General features: G+C 41.1%; 1 protein-coding gene across 1 annotated transcript in view; it reads left to right on the top strand.

Moving 5' to 3' along the window:
- cfap61 (cilia and flagella associated protein 61) overlaps nucleotides 1–15,544 on the top strand; it is a gene marked incomplete at both ends in the record, with an annotated part of 60,230 nt that extends 44,686 nt beyond the window's left edge. The window contains 7 exons of the mRNA XM_080452816.1: nucleotides 279–453; nucleotides 5,540–5,841; nucleotides 6,982–7,315; nucleotides 11,248–11,336; nucleotides 11,544–11,749; nucleotides 14,053–14,149; nucleotides 15,374–15,544. Of these exons, the coding sequence (XP_080308942.1) occupies nucleotides 279–453; nucleotides 5,540–5,841; nucleotides 6,982–7,315; nucleotides 11,248–11,336; nucleotides 11,544–11,749; nucleotides 14,053–14,149; nucleotides 15,374–15,544 (1,374 nt within the window). The remainder of the gene's footprint in view (nucleotides 1–278; nucleotides 454–5,539; nucleotides 5,842–6,981; nucleotides 7,316–11,247; nucleotides 11,337–11,543; nucleotides 11,750–14,052; nucleotides 14,150–15,373) is intronic.
- Nucleotides 15,545–16,155: the final 611 nt, after the last annotated feature.

Below are 16,155 nucleotides of genomic sequence, written 5' to 3'. Positions count from 1 at the left end.
ATCGGCCTCAGGTCTTAATGTTACTCACAACCCATAAAAATTGGTCCGCAACCCAAACAGTGGGTCCCGACCTTTTACCATCCTTACTTGATCATGCAAAAAATCACACGAAAGTGTCAAAAGTAGCAGATCTACAAAGCGTCGCGTTTCGAGCTTGTAGATCCGCTACTTTTGACGCTTTTGAAATTGAATCCTGAAAAGTAACAGTTCTGGACATATGAGGTTTCTACCCGACAGAGACGATATATATATATATAAACTATGTCATCCTCTCGTAGGTTCCTTGTCCCACTGGTGTCGACCTAAACGGACCAATCACAAACAGCCAGCTCCTGGCTCGGCCACAGCGTGGGTACACGGGCCACGTGCCGTCCAACCTGTTCACCCTCAATGACCCCCAGGACTGCACCGCTCTTCACCTCTGGCTGAGCAACAACTTCATGGAGCTGGAGGGTGCGTGTGTATTATTATTACACTTACAATATAGGGCACTGGTTCCCAGACACCGGGTCGGGACCCGTCTGTGGGTCGCGGCGGACACATTTTTGTGTGGGGTCACGAGTAAATATCCCTTTATTTTTGGGCGGTGAAACCGCCCCTATAAGTGAGGTTTGGAAATATGTACAATTATCCTGGGCAGTGAAACCGCCCCTATAAGTGAGGTTTGGAAATTTGTACAATTATCCTGGGCTGTGATTGGTCAATCACAATCTATTCAGGACTGTGATTGGCCAGTGTCACATGACACATGTGCACAGCCCTATATAAGAAACCATAACTTTAAAAAAAAACCATAAATTTGTTTTTTTAAAGTTATGGTTTCGTCCATCATAAAGAGTGTTTCAATAAATGTATTTATCTTTTGTACATGATTGGTTGACTCCATTCAGTATTGTGATTAGCTAGCAAGACACCGCCCACTTCACACAGGGTGTGATTTTTTTTTGTTTTCCTACATTTTGTTTTTTATTATTATTTCAGAAATATTTCCAAAACGATGCAACATTTCTCATGAATTCTCAACTAATTCAAAGATTTTTTTTTAAAGAATGTCATGAATAAATACAATAAAGAAAAATCTAAGAAATTCCATGAATTAGAAAACTAATGTTTAAGAAGTAGTGAAAATAGCCAATCTACAAGGCATCGCGACGTGTTGTGAGCTTGTAGATCGGCTATTTTCTCTAGCTCAGGTCCTGGGGAGACGTCAAATTTCTCTTTTGGGTAAGCTAAAAAGTTTGGGAACCACTGGTATAGGGCACGCACACGCACACACACACACACACACACACACACACACACACACACACACACACACACACACACACACACACACACACACGCACACACACACACGCACACACATTCCCTCTCTCTCTGTAGCGTGTAGATTGGCAATTCTGGACACATTTTCTCAGATTTTTGCCTAGTATGACACGCTCAAAACAGGAACACCGGGGTTTAAGTGACTAACTTTTCACAAACCAGTAAGTGGCTATAGTTATCATGTTTCTCAACAGACTTGCACATACTATGCGCACTAAGACGTATGCATGCACACCTACATACTTAAGACACAAGCATGCACGCGCGTGGCACACACAAAAGATGAATCCACTATTTTATTATTCAGCTAATCAGTGCTGAAGGGCCTTTGTATAATTAGCTCCTAATTAGTTGCTGAGAAATCTTTCTTTTCTGCAAATCAGTGCCCGCCTCCCCCAGATCATATCGTTTTCTGAGTAGCACAGGAATAAAGAAACACCCTTTGTCATTAAGCAGAATTAATCTATTCCTCCGAAGGACTGGTGCAGCGTTGTAGAGCAACGCCCCGTTATACATACTAATGAGAGAGTGGCAATCATGAAAGAAACCATTAATAAATGCAAATTGTAAGAAAGTAGATTCAGACGGCGAGTATTTTTGTTCACCCATGATTTCAAAGTCTGGCTGCTAACAAAAGGAAATATAATATAGTGTGTAAATATGACTGTATGACATGATCCATTCTACTGTATATGACATTTCATGTACAGTATGAACTTAATCATGTAGAGTGCTGTACACTGCTTTACTTAGTTATATAACTGACACCCCTACTGGGGTATTAGGCAGCCGACAATGGACTAATAATAATAATAATAATAATACAACATGCAATTTATATAGCGCTTTTCTCGAGTGCTCAACAAGTTCTCAAAGTCGCTTTACAAAAGAGAAACAAAATAAAAACAACTTTATTTGGGAAAAACTAGTTAAAAACTATGTAAAAGGTAGAAAATGGGGGGATTAGAATTAGGTAGGGAATGCCAGTCTGAAACAGTGGGTGTTGAGTGTGGTTTTAACCCATTAATACCTGGAACGCATCTGTGTCACTTTAGATTTCTTTGGCTATTCAAAAATAGCAGATCTACAAGCTCATAGCGCGGCACCGAGTGCCGCGCTACGAGCTTGCAGATCTGCTATTTTTGAAAAATCGCGAAAAAATATTTTTTATATTTTTTTCAAAAAACTGTTAGGATTTAGATTTTTTTTAAAGAATCGCCTCAGGTCTTAATGGGTTGCGTGGCGAGGGTGGGGGCAGCTTTGATGTGAGCTGGGAGTGAGTTCCATATAAGGAGGGGGGGCGGCAGCTGAGAAGGCCGTGTCACCCCAAGTTCTCGGTCACTAGCGTTCTTTTCTATCTGCAACCAGGTGTGTCCCAGTCTCTTGGTGTCTGCCCGGAGAAGTAACCAACAAAATATGCTATGCATGATGATCAGTGGTGGGAAAAAGTACTCAAATTCTTTACTTAAGTAAAAGTACCAATACTGCAATATAAAAATACACTTGTTACAAGTAAAAGTCCAGAATTAAAAATGTACTTGAGTAAAAGTACAAAAGTATTGGCATCAATATGTACTTAAAGTATCAAAAGTAAAAGTACTAAATATTTGAAAATAGCCGATCTACAAGCTCACAACGCGTCGTGATGCGACGCGTTGTGAGCTTGTAGATCGGCTATTTTCACAATATTTATCTGTGGAACCGAGTCAAACAAAATGTAATGTCAATCAACTCCTACAATTCCAAGTGTTTGTCAGGGTGTGTGTGTGTGGGGGGGGGGGGGGGTCCCCAGTTCAAATATGATTATTTTGGGGGGGGTGGGGGGGGTCACGGTCTGAAAAGTTTGGGAACCCTTGCCTTATGGCACCATTTTCTTCAGAGTTAAATGAATACTGAGGGTCTTTACTGTTTCAGTGAATAGTTTGTGATTGTGTGGATCTTCAGTGCTGCCGTTCAGAACCAATGAAAAGCCTTTGCTCAGGTTCCTGGCAGCGGGGGAGCTGTCCACACATTCAGCACCATGGACAGAGACATGCTCAACCTCTCTCTCTCTCTCTCTCTCTCTCTCTCTCTCTCTCTCTCTCTCTCTCTCTCTCTCTCTCTCTCTCTCTACTCATTAAACAACGATGGGGCATCACTTAACCCATTCGATCCGCGAACGCATCTCTGTCATTTTAAGATTACTTTGTCTATTAAAAAATAGCAGATCTACAAGCTCATAGCACGGTACCAAGTGCCGCGCTATGAGCTTGTTTTTGTTTTTGAAAAATCTGGAAAATGTGTGCAAATCTTTGATTACATATTTTTTAAAGCGAGCATTTGTGTACAATATTTTGTTCCAGGGATCCCCAGAAGCAAAGATTTGAGTTACAAGTGTTTACTTTAATAAATATATATTCAAATCATTTCCTCATAACTTTTTTCATTTATTTATTTATTTATTTTTATCGTATTTATTTTATTTTAATTTTCAAAAAAATATATTAAAAATAAATGAAAAAAGTAATCGAAAAAACACGCCCCCCTCGCGTATTAGGAGGGCAGGGTGAGTCACCAGAACCAAGGACGGGTGTTTTGGATGATTCTAACATGTTAAAAATTGAGTTTTAAGTTATAATGGGTTTGTATAGGAAGGGGGCGTGTCTGATAAAATGAATATCAAATATCTAAATAATGAATCAAGAAACTTAAAAACGGTCTGGAGGGCTCACAAAAGCCTGAGTAGAAGATAAAATGACCCACCGTTTTTTTTAAAGTGAAATATCCCTTTAACTAAAAGTAACTAGTAACAAAAGTTTTCAAATAATCATAGTGGAGTAAAAGTACAATATTTGCCTCTAAGATTTAGTGGAGTAGAAGTAAAAGTACCGAAAATTTGAAATGCCTCAAAATTGTACTTAAGTGCAGTACTTGTGTAAATGTACTTAGTTACTTGCAATTAGCCTCAGAATAGGCTGCTTCCACTGTATGTATATGTATGTAATACGTATATGTATATATATGTATGCATGTATGTATATTCATTAGAAGGACAGGGGGCCATTGAAGGTTCAAGGGGCCACTTTGCATTAAAGGATGCATCGACTTTGAGCAGCTTAATGGTTAACTCCTCATTTCCATACAGGGTCTAGGGAACCACAGGGAAGACCTACTGTAAAGACTGGGGAGAGCTTTGGTCATGGGTCTCTTAGCATTGTTTATGGATTTAATATGTATTACATTGTATCGTCGCTGTTGGGAAGGAACCTCTTATCTCCATATTTTAACAACTTTTTGTGTTTAAATTAATGCCCTACTTGATCATACACACAAACGCATCAAAAGTAGCAGCTCCTCAAGCTGGAAACACGGTGCAAAGCGACACGTATTGAGCTTGTAGATCTGCTACTTTTGATGTTTTTGAATTTGAATCCTGAAAAGTCACTTTTTTTGTTTTGTTTCACCCGACAGAGACAATATGATAATATATTATAGGCTGCAAGTTATTCGATTTTGTTTTTGTAAAGCACATTTCAACAACATTAACTCTTTGACTGCCCCGGACGGGAATTCCCGTCCGATGGCTCTATGGCTATCATGGCCAATGACGGAATGACGAAAATATGAAAAAAAAATTGTTGTTGATTTTTTCTGAATTTTTTGGTCTTTTTTTTTTGGGTTTATCTCAAAGGAACTAGGAGATAACGCTATCCAAAAAATTGCTGCTCCATTCACTTCAATGTTAAAAAACAAACAGAGGAAAAATGCACCTTTTTCCTGGCACTGGGACGACACAGTCTGAAATAAGTCTGGCAGTGAAAGAGTTAAGCAATTCAAAGTGCTGTGATATAATGCATTGATACATTAAGACATTTCATGTCAAGGAACCCCAGATTAATATGTATTTCTCCGTGGAACCCCATCTGAAAAATATTTTTTGCCAGGGACCCCAATACAAGATTTGTGTAAAATGTTTCAAAAATATTAAACTTTTTTCCACAATATTGTTTTTAAAATAGCAGATCTGCAAGCTCACAACGCGCTGCTTAAGCAACACATTGTGAGCTTGTAGATCTTCGATTTTCAAATAGCCGAAGTGGTAAAACGTAGCCTAGTCGCTTCTTTCGTTTCGGGCTTGTTTTCATAGACCTGGCCGCTTGTTTCTCTTGTAAATTCTGCCAGCCCAACACTGATACTGACTGTACTGTACTGTCCCCTCGTTGTGACTCAACAGACAACGCCATAGTCTACGGGAACGGCGTTGACGTCTATACCTGTGTGGAGGCCTTGCTCGGCCTGGGGGTCCAGGGCTCTCGCGTCCACCTGGTCCTCCTCCCTCCCTCCCCCGCGGGAAAAAGCTGCTGTTTGGCTGACCCCGTGGTGGAGAAAGCCGTGGCGCGAGCGCTGGAGAAGGCCGGCGTCCGCGTGCACCGCGACTGCCTGCTGGCGCTGATGAACGGCGGAGAGGAAGTCCCCGAGCCACTGGCGTCGGTGTCGTTCACCACAGACAGACAGCCGCTCCATCTGACATGTGGCGTAAGTGTAATGTCAAAAAAACTATAGCATTGTGGTGTTAATAAGACCTGAGGCCGGTTCTACAAATGCCTTCTAAATCAGTAGTTCTCACACTTTCAAGATTTTTCCAAAATGTTCAAAAATAGCAGATGTACAAGCTCACAGCGCGGCACGAAGTGACGCGCTGTGAGCTTGTGTATCTGATATTTTTGAAAAGCCATCGCAAAAATATAAAATGACACAGGTGCTTCCCTGGTTTTAATGGGTTAAAGGGGTATTTCACTTTTTTTTTTTAAATTAACGTCTATACTCTGGCTTTTGGGTGCACCCCAGACAGGTTTTTAAGATGCATGATTCAATATTTCTCTTCTGATTGGTCTATCGCTGAATTCAGCGGTGTGTTATTTCTTGATAATGACCGATGAAGCTCAATAACAGACCGTTGTCTAATCAAAGGCTCAGAGCACCTGCTCATATCAACCTGCGCTGCTTGATTTGATGCTGTGTATCCAACATGACAGCCATGTAAACAAACACACTAGTTAATTTACAACTAAATGAACCTGATGGTCAAGATTCAACTCATCCCCTGAGCAAGCAGGCAGGCTCTATTAGCTCAATGGTAGAAATGTCATCACTTGTGCAGGAAACCGGGTTCAAATCCGGGGTAGAAGAGGAAAGTTACATAGTGCAGCTTTAAATCAAATTACATTTATTTTATTTTATTTTTGTGGAGTTTGCATGTTCTCCCCGTGTCTCCTAGGGTAGTTAATACCCTCACAAAAACATGTGGTAATCCTGGTCGCTATACCGCCTCCCCCATGACAGCCGGGGCGCCTGATGGAGGGGAAAGGAACTGGTTGGAATAACGTGTTCCTTCCACGCACTACGTCCTACCGGGAAAACTCCCCCCCCCTGTCAGGTGACTCTCATGCATTGAAGGAGGCATGAGCTCGGCCCTGGGCTCCCTAGGCTGTGGGGGGAGTGTAGCGCCCAGGATCACTTCGAAAATTGGCATCGGGTGAAAAAGTTACAAAATCGTGCGATAAAAAAAATATATATGTATTTTTTTATTTTATGTTTTTATTTTCCCCCCAAAAAAACAAAACAAACAAAACAAAACCCCAAAAAAATCCAACATTGGTTCACCCTCCGTTTCAGGTGTTCATCAACCTCTCCTCTAGGGGTGTGGACCTCCATGCCTTTAAGAGCCTCAGCGACGCCCGTCTGGTGTTCGACGGCCGGCTGGTGATCGACGCCCGGTTTCACACCAACGACGCCGGCGTGCGCGCCGCCGGGCCGCTCACCAAGTTCTCTCGCCGCTACCGCGCCGACGGCACGACCCACTCCTGCTTCAGCAGCAGGGAGGTGGGCCGCGAGCTCGCTGCCGCGCTGCTGGCCCTGTTTGACCCCACCGCGGAGCCCGCCGTCCTCGACACAGCGGCGCCGGACTCGGACCGCCTCGTACCCGTGTACACACAGCCCAGGATACAAGGTTCTGTTCTGTTCTTTTTTTTCTCCTGAAATGAGCAGTGGTTGTAAAAAGTACTCAAATGTTTTACTTAAGTAAAAGTATCAATACTGCAATGTAGAAATACTCTGTTACAAGTAAAAGTCCAGAATTCAAAATTTACTTGAGTAAAAGTACAAAGGTATTGGTATCAAAATATACTTAAAGTACACAAAAGTAGAAAGTACTCATTATGCAGAATGTCCCATTTCACAAGCAAAATATATAAAAAATCTTTTGAAGATAGCCGATCTACAAGCTCACAATGCGTCGCGACGCATTGTGAGGTTGTAGATCTGCTATTTTCAAATGGCCTGAAATGTATAGGGTTGAAGTGGTTCATGTATGTTTTGTAATAATAATCAAAAACTAAAAAGTAACTAGTAACTAAAGTGTTCAAATAATTGCAGTGTAGTAAAAGTACAATGTTTGCCTCTGAGATGTAGTGGAGTAGAAGTAAAAGTATTGAAAATTGGAAATACTCCAGTAAAGTACAAATACCTCAAAATTGTACTTAAGTACAGTACTTGAGTAAATGTACTTACGGTAGTTACTTTCCACCACTGGAAATGAGTCTAGACCCAGGGAAGCGTTCTTATTCAGCCTTTTGTCTGTTCCTTTCCCTCCCCATTACTTACACAATTCTATCATAAAACAGCGACTGAAAACAAATTTTAGTCGCTGTTGGGCAGAAACCTTGTACCTTCATATTTCATTTTCCTTTTCTTAAAGGAGAAGTTCACCCAAAAAAGTACTTATTTTCTTTTAGTTACACACCCCATGAAGCCTTGAATTCATGGATTTCTCTCTTTTTTTTGGGTCACATTCCTAAGCCAATAATTTGATGACCGGGTGTATTTCCGGTAGGAGACACAAAGAGTCTACTTTGTGTCTCCTACCGGATACACAAAGAGTCTACTTTGTGTCTCCTACCGGATACATTATTGCATCTTTCCGCCGGTCATCAAATTATTGGCTTAGGAATGCGACAAAACAAAAAAAATCCATGAATTCAAGGTTTCATGGGGTGTGTAATTGATAGATTTTTTTTGGGGGTGAACTACTCCTTTAAATGATTGATTGATTGATTGATGTGCTTTTATTTAGTAAGACATGAGAATCACAGTACATGGAAGTACAAAATTCACAATACAAGGTCTACTAAAGTGGAAGACTCAGTTAAGCATGCAGCTTGTTTAAGATGAGAACCCCATGCACACAAATCATGATGAGACAGACAGATATACACACTACTATACAGAATGTCATACAATCAGCTTTCAGGTTACTGGTATGAAGAGAGAAAAAAAATATATACAAAAGAGGAAAATCAAAGAGGGGGGGGGGGGGGGGTAGGGGGGGGTAGGTTAAGACTTAGACAGGGGCCATTTTCGAATTGCAGCCTCCTGAAGGTGTATCTTTAGGGCAGTTTTGAAAGTGAGTAGGGTTTTACACTCCTTTACTCCTTTTGGTAGGGCATTCCACATTTTTGATGAATAGCATGAGAACGAGTTCATTCCCTTAGTTGAGCCAAATCTGGGTTGAACATGATTTGTGGAGCTGCCTCTGGTGTTATGATCATGGACTTCATTAACATTTTGGAAGTATTTTGACAAATACAGGGGGATCCCAATATTGTGGTGTATCTTGAAGACCAGGCCCATAGCAAGTTGCTTTACTCTGTCCTCAACCCTAAGCCATCCAATCCTAGCAAGATGAGCAGGGGTTAGATGGGTTTTGTGATTGAGGCCAAGAAGTAGCCTTACAAGTTTGTTTTGGGATGTTTGGAGCCTTGTTTTTAAGGCCTTGGAGGTGTTGTGATACCATGAAGTGCATGCATAATCATAATGACCTTGAATGAGGGCCCCTGCAAGAATTGTCAGAGTATTCTTACTGACTAGACGATCAATCCTCCACAAATAGCGTGTTGTTTGGTTGACATTTTTTATCACTTTTTCGGCGTTTTTGTTACCAGAGAGGTTTGCCTCCAAGATGGAGCCAATGAATGCTTCAACTATTTGTAGGAGATCGACTATTTCCTTTTGTGTGACACTGTCATACAACGATCTACAAGCTTGTGTTTGTGTTTTTGAAGACTTCCCGTATTGTGCCCAAAATAGGGACGCCAGGTTGAAAGTCTGTCTGTTGTTTTTTTATAAATATTTGAACATGTATTAACAAGTGAATGTGACTAAATAACTACATTGGATCGATTGGAACACAGATTCCTTTTCCCCATGTCCTGAAAAGTAACGGTTTCGGGAACATGCAAGGTTTCGGGCACAGACAGTGACAATATGTGACAGTTGTATAATAATATAACAACTATTTGCAGTTTCACATCTTCAGCAGCCATCTGTTCTGACGCATATGAATATAAATGCCATTATGCATTAGAAATGAAAGCCTTCACATTCATTATTGTGTTTGTCCACAACCTTATGCTCTGGTTTTGACGAAGCATGTTGAGTGTTTCTGTCTCTCTCTCTGCTTTTATTTCATGGCTATTCTGGAGTGTTACCGTATTATCTGCGTGAATGACCAGCGCTGTACGGCTCACCTTGTGCATTAGCCCATTAAGATCTGAGGCGATTCTTAAAAAATGTTCCTAACAGTTTTTTTGAGAAAATTAAAATCGAAAAAAATCATGATTTTTCAAAAATAGCAGATCTACAAGCTCATAGCGCGGCACTCGGTGCCAGGGTTGCCAGATCTGCTTATTATAATTTCCCTGCAATATTCTATTTGAAAATAGCCGATCTACAAGCTCACAACGTGTCGCATCGCGACGCGTTGTGAGCTTGTAGATCTGCTATTTTCAAATAGCTGATGTATATGCTAAAGTGCTCATGTGGCCCATAGTCGCTTCTTTTGGGCTGGTTTTCCTGGACCTGGTTGCTTGTTTCTCTCACAGAATCTGGCAACACTGCTCGGTGCCACGCTATGAGCTTGTATATCTGCTATTTTTGAATAGCCAAAGAAATCTAAAGTGACACAGATGCGTTCCAGGTCTTAACGGGTTAGTGGAATGCCATTCCTCTACGTAGGTCATTCTGCTGGATACTCCAAACCATATTTGAAGCCTTTACCAATGGATTGTTGTGTTCCGGCGGAGTATTCACCTAGTGACCAAGGCCACTCCACTTGTAGTAGCACCAAACAAAAGAGCAACTATTCTCCTTCTGGCATTTTCTTTTTTTTGAAAATTTCAAACAGCCTCCGTGAATTCTTTGTAAAGGGGCAATTTGCTGAGAGCGAGATCAATAAGCGAGCGAGATTCTCAGTTAACCTTTTTTTCTCACTGAGAGACCAAGTTAACCGTTTTGTTAACTGGTCGGTTGGTTATGGTTTAACTTCGTAGTTAAAGCTCACAACTAAGCTTGTAGATCTGCTATTTTTTTGCAAATGTTCCCCCTAGAATAGGGAGGCTGGGGTTAAAGCGGTTCACTTGAGTTCTCAGTTAAACCATAATCTGGTTTCTCTGGTGTTCCTTCCCTGTTATTTGTCATTTGTCATACGGTAGCAGCAGCTACAGTATACTGTAGCTACCAAGTGTGTCTATTCTAACTTTAACTCCAGTTCCCTCCTAAGTCCTGAGTGTTGTTTTAGCCCTATGTGAAAAAAGGGACCCTGTGAGCAGTGTTAGTTTTGTTGACTAAGACTAAAAGACTAAGATTTTGAATATTTAGTCGACTAAGACTAAACAATTTCAGGTGACTAAAATAGGACTAAAACCAAAAAATACTAATGGTATGTTATTCAAAAGACTAAGACTGAATCAGAATTTGCTGTCAAAATGAACAGTGGCTGTGAGGATTTGGCAGCGTAGTCTGTGATTTCCTTTGCTAATGCTCTTACCACTTTGTCGTATTGTTAAGCATAATTTGACATGACTGCTGGTTTCATTCTGCCCCGAGGTGGGAGACTGCCTGGAGGTTACAACTACCTACACATTACCAAGCCCTCCATTCCGGATCCAACTGTGGGCCCGTCTTTTATTCAACAGGTAAGTGTCCATCATCAAATACAGTATATATCATTTAATGTAACCACTTTACTGTACATTTGTACACATGCTCAGAGTTAATTAAACACTCTCTGACTCTTACTAAAAATGTAAGAGTAAAAATTCATCCAAACATGCAGTTCTTTCAGTTTTCCAGCAGTAGCATTGCTTTGACCTGTCCCCCCCTACACACACACACACACACAGAGCACAGACATTGTGACGGGCCGCGTGGAGACGGGGAACTACTTCCACCTGCGTCTGAGCCGCTACGACACCGTGGAGGGCCTCACCTGCCTGTCCCTGAAGCCCCTCCCCGTCTCCAACTACCTGTGTCTGTACGGCAAACACCAGAGGCTGCTCAACCAGCTGTCCTCACGCTACGACGAGGGCCTCGTCCACGACCTGTACAGGTGATTTAAGGCAGGGAGGGAGAGGGAGGGAGGCTTTCATTCAAATCAGGAATAAGTGGAGCTGGATGTAACATGGCCGCCACTTCTCCGCTGAACTCAATGGACGTGGCTGCTCCTGCTCGGTTCTTTTCCGTCCGCCCTATTACTTTGAAGGGTGTCCTCGAGCTCCATAGGCACATGGGGCTCTCAAAGTTTTTAGCTCGAGACCCAATAGAGACATTTGGCATGTCCCTGGGACCCGAACTTAATAAACCCATGTCATTTTACTGTAGATTTGAGCTAAAAAGCCATATTTCATACTTTGGCTATTCAGAGCAGATAATTCCACCCATCTACCCTAGTCATTGCTCTGTTACTATCTGATGGCTGATAAATCCAAACAATGATCCAAACGAGATGGACAGAGCACTAACCTGTGCATATGGCCCTACCTGGACAGGGGGGGGATGTAATTTTATTTTTTTTGCCAGAAAAAGACGTAGGCAGAGGCTCAAATCACATACTGTAACACAACGGAGTGAGACCAGAGTCATTTTAGCTTTCCTTTCCCACAATGATATACAGAGAAAATTTACTTATTTTGGGCATAGTTATGAATGGTGACTAATCGTGATTAATCAATTATTATTCTGTGATTAATCTGATTTAAAGGTTTAATCGTTTGACAGTCCTATATGAATTAACCACTTATGCCCTATTTCAAAATAGTGAAAATAGCCAAAGCCAAACTGCAAGCTCACTAGGAGACTCTTTTGGTCTCCTGCCGGAGACTCCGCCGGTCATCAAATTGTTGGCTTAGGAATGCGCCTAAAACAAAATAATCTCCATGAATCCAAGGCTTCATGGGGTGTGTAATTGATAGAAAATATGTTTTTTTTTGGGGTGAACTACTCCTTTAATGTGATGGCTGGAATAATAAAACAAATCTCTCAAAGCGGCTGAGTAGAAAACACGACAAACCTACAACCAAAAACATTTAGGCCAACCAACGTTCTGCTGGTGGCAGTGTCCTAGAGAAAGATGACAGATAACCTCACGTATCAAACGGCACAGACGAGAGCACTAAAACCCAGGAGAAAGGGTGGCTTTAACCCCCTGTCTGCGTGATGTCTGTGTATTAGTGTGACTTCTCTCGGGGAGGTGTTTTGTGAAATGACGGAGTTGACCTCCTTCTGGGCTTTCCAAAACGCTGATGACACAAGTGACCCCCAGACATCAGGAGCTGGCCCGCATTGTTCCCGGGCCCCTAATCTGTTTATGCAGCCCCCCCCCCCCCAATCTGTCTTTTCTGCCAGGAGGGGGGGGGGGGGGGGGGACAACGACAATGGCCTCCTGCAGCCACCCTGCAGAGGTCGGTGGTACGGGAAAAAAAGGGTGCTTGTCTTAACAGTTATTGAAGTCCGATGCCTCTCTAAAGGCTCATGTCAGGGCACTGCAGGGACGTGACTCTTAGAAGTCACTGGCCAGTGGCCACATTCGCACAGCCGTTTTTGCTTTTACATCATGCTCGGGTGGGGGGGTGGGGCGCAGGTGGAGATGCAAAGTTTAAAATTCGACCCCAGAATAATAACAAATATATATCTATATCTTTCTATATCTATCTATTTGTATATATAATATTATTATCACAGGCATTGCTCACACCATGTGTTTGGAATTGCCTAGTTCTATGTTTAAAATGTATTGTGGAATTGTGGACAATGGCAGACATTTTCAGGCAATTTTAACATTACACATTGTGTGTGTGTGTGTGTGTGTGTGTGTGTGTGTGTGTGTGTGTGTGTTAGAGAGAGAGAGAGAGCATGTTCACACCACGTGTTTGAATTGCCTCATTCTATTTTTAAATGAATTGTATAATTGTGGACAATAGCAGCCATTTCTGTTTACTATCTTTAACATTATACATGTTGGCTATCTTTAACATTGTACATGTTGGCTATCTTTAACATTATACATGTTGGCTATCTTTAACATTATACATGTTGGCTATCTTTAACAGTATACATGTTGGCTATCTTTAACATTGTACATGTTGGCTATCTTTAACATTATACATGTTGGCTATCTTTAACATTATACATGTTGGCTATCTTTAACATTATACATGTTGGCTATCTTTAACATTATACATGTTGGCTATCTTTAACATTATACATGTTGGTTATCTTTTACATTAAACATGTTGTCTATCTTTAACATTATACATGTTGGCTATCTTTAACATTATACATGCATGACACAACTCAATGTTGTTGGACAAGCCATCCGTTTTAGTGTGATTGTTTGTTTTATTTTCCCCGCAGCTTCTTCAGGGAGACGTGGTGCATGGCTCTGTACCACGACCGCTTCACTGACTTTGAGCAGGAAATAAAGCAGATCATAGAATCTGCTAAAGCACAGGTTTGGTTTTCACCTTTGTCCCTCAGAAACAGTGGTTTCTGAAACAGTGGTGTGTTAGAAAATGTTAGAAAATGTTTCCCAAAATAAGTGTTGCTAATTTGGGATTGTCCCATTGGCCATCATAAATTCATAGAGATTTGTTTTTTCATAAATGAATGTCCTACTTGATCATACTACAGCGTCACACAAAAGCATCAAAAGTACCAGATCCACAAGCTCGAAACACAGCGTGAAGTGACGCGTTTCGAGCTTGTAGATCTGTTACTTTTGATATTTTTAAATTTGAATCCTGTAAAAAAAAAACGTATGAGGTTTCTACCCGACAACGACGACCTGATAGAGGAAATGTTTGTCCAATGACGCATGGATGTTATACATTATGGTTTGGGGCATTCAGGTGGATTAGCCTGTTACTGTGCCATGCATAAATATATGCATGTCTTATTACTCATATTACTGATAGATTGTACAATACCTAAACCTACATTTATATTTATTAATAGTTTATATGCTAAGTAACCTAAATGGACCCGTCATTTGGGCTTGGGGGATGGCAATTGTCACAACCTAGCTTTCACATTTAACCTCAAAATTCAGGTATTTTATTCACATTTCCTCCACCTGCGGGTTCTGATTGTAGATAGCTAGAAGCTTGTTCATTAATCACTTTAAAACTGGCCTCCCTACTTTGGGCATGTCATTACAGGCAAAAACAAGAGAGCAAAAATAGCCGATATACAAGCTTGTATATCGGCTATTTTTTAAAATCAGGCTTAAGTGGTCACTTTTTTTTGCCACCCTCTAGTTTTAATCTTTAATCCTCATGTGTTTAGGCCTGTCGGTACATAATCGTATTTTTTTCTTTAGATAATTGCAATTATTTTTTGATAACCTCAATTATTTTTAATTTAATTCAATTAATTTTCATATATTTTCAAAAATAGTGGAAATAGTAATGTGACGCGTTGTGAGCTTGTAGATTGGCTATTTACGCTATTAATGTTTTTTTTAAATGAATGACATTAAATGTCATTAATTTCTTTGCATATTTAGGTTATTTGTCATATCTACCCTGTGCAACTTCAAAGCCAAACAGAAATGTAATTTTTATTCATATATTCCAGCGTGCAAAAAAACTCAATTAAATCGTTAATCGCAATTATTTGTGTGACAATCGTCTTGTAAAATGTCGTAATCGTGGCAGCCCTATATGTGTGTCTTCAGGGCCGTGGTGGTGGGTCCATGACAACGCAGGGCGCGGAGGGGAATCCCAAGCTGTTCCTGCAGCTTTTTGACAGAAGCGGGGGTCTGGCAGCTCTGAGGAGCAGCACCCTCAACTATCTGCAGTACAATAGGAACCACCTGCCCATGTATGCCCTGCCTGGGATGCTGTGACTGACACACACACTAACCCTGCTGCTGAATTCCACACATCATCAATGGAATGTTACTACAAAAAGAAATATGTGGGGAAGTCTCCTTGAGCTGCAATATTATATGAGGAGGTTCTGGGTTCTGTAAACGGTTAACATAATTGTGTGTCTTTGATGTAAACAACGTGAACATTAAAAAGTGTTTTTTATTGTCATTGTGTGTGTGTGTGTGTGTGTGTGTGTGTGTGTGTGTGTGTGTGTGTGTGTGTGTGTGTGTGTGTGTGTGTGTGTGTGTGTGTGTGTGTGTGTGCGCGCGCCAATAAAGCCCCATTGAATTGAGAGAGAGAGAGGAAGTAAAAAAGAGAGTCCATGCTCTCACCATGCATTTGGAATTGCCTTTTTTCTATTTTTAAAATGAATTGCAGAATTGTGGACAATAGCAGACATATTTTCACCCGCTATTTTAAGCTTTACACAGACACGTGACACAACTCAATTTTGCCATGATGCAGCCAACTGTAACTCGTTGCGTATTGTTGTATAGTGTACACACACACACACACACACACACACACACACACACACACACACTGTATCATGTGTGTGTGTGTGTGTGTGTGTGTGTGTGGGGGG

This window comes from Gymnoscopelus braueri (assembly GCF_963280865.1).
Source record: "Gymnoscopelus braueri genome assembly, chromosome: 16".
NCBI classification, from domain to species: domain Eukaryota; kingdom Metazoa; phylum Chordata; class Actinopteri; order Myctophiformes; family Myctophidae; genus Gymnoscopelus; species Gymnoscopelus braueri.
Note: the sequence above shows the minus strand (reverse complement) of the source record. Positions and strands in the feature narration are given on the sequence as shown.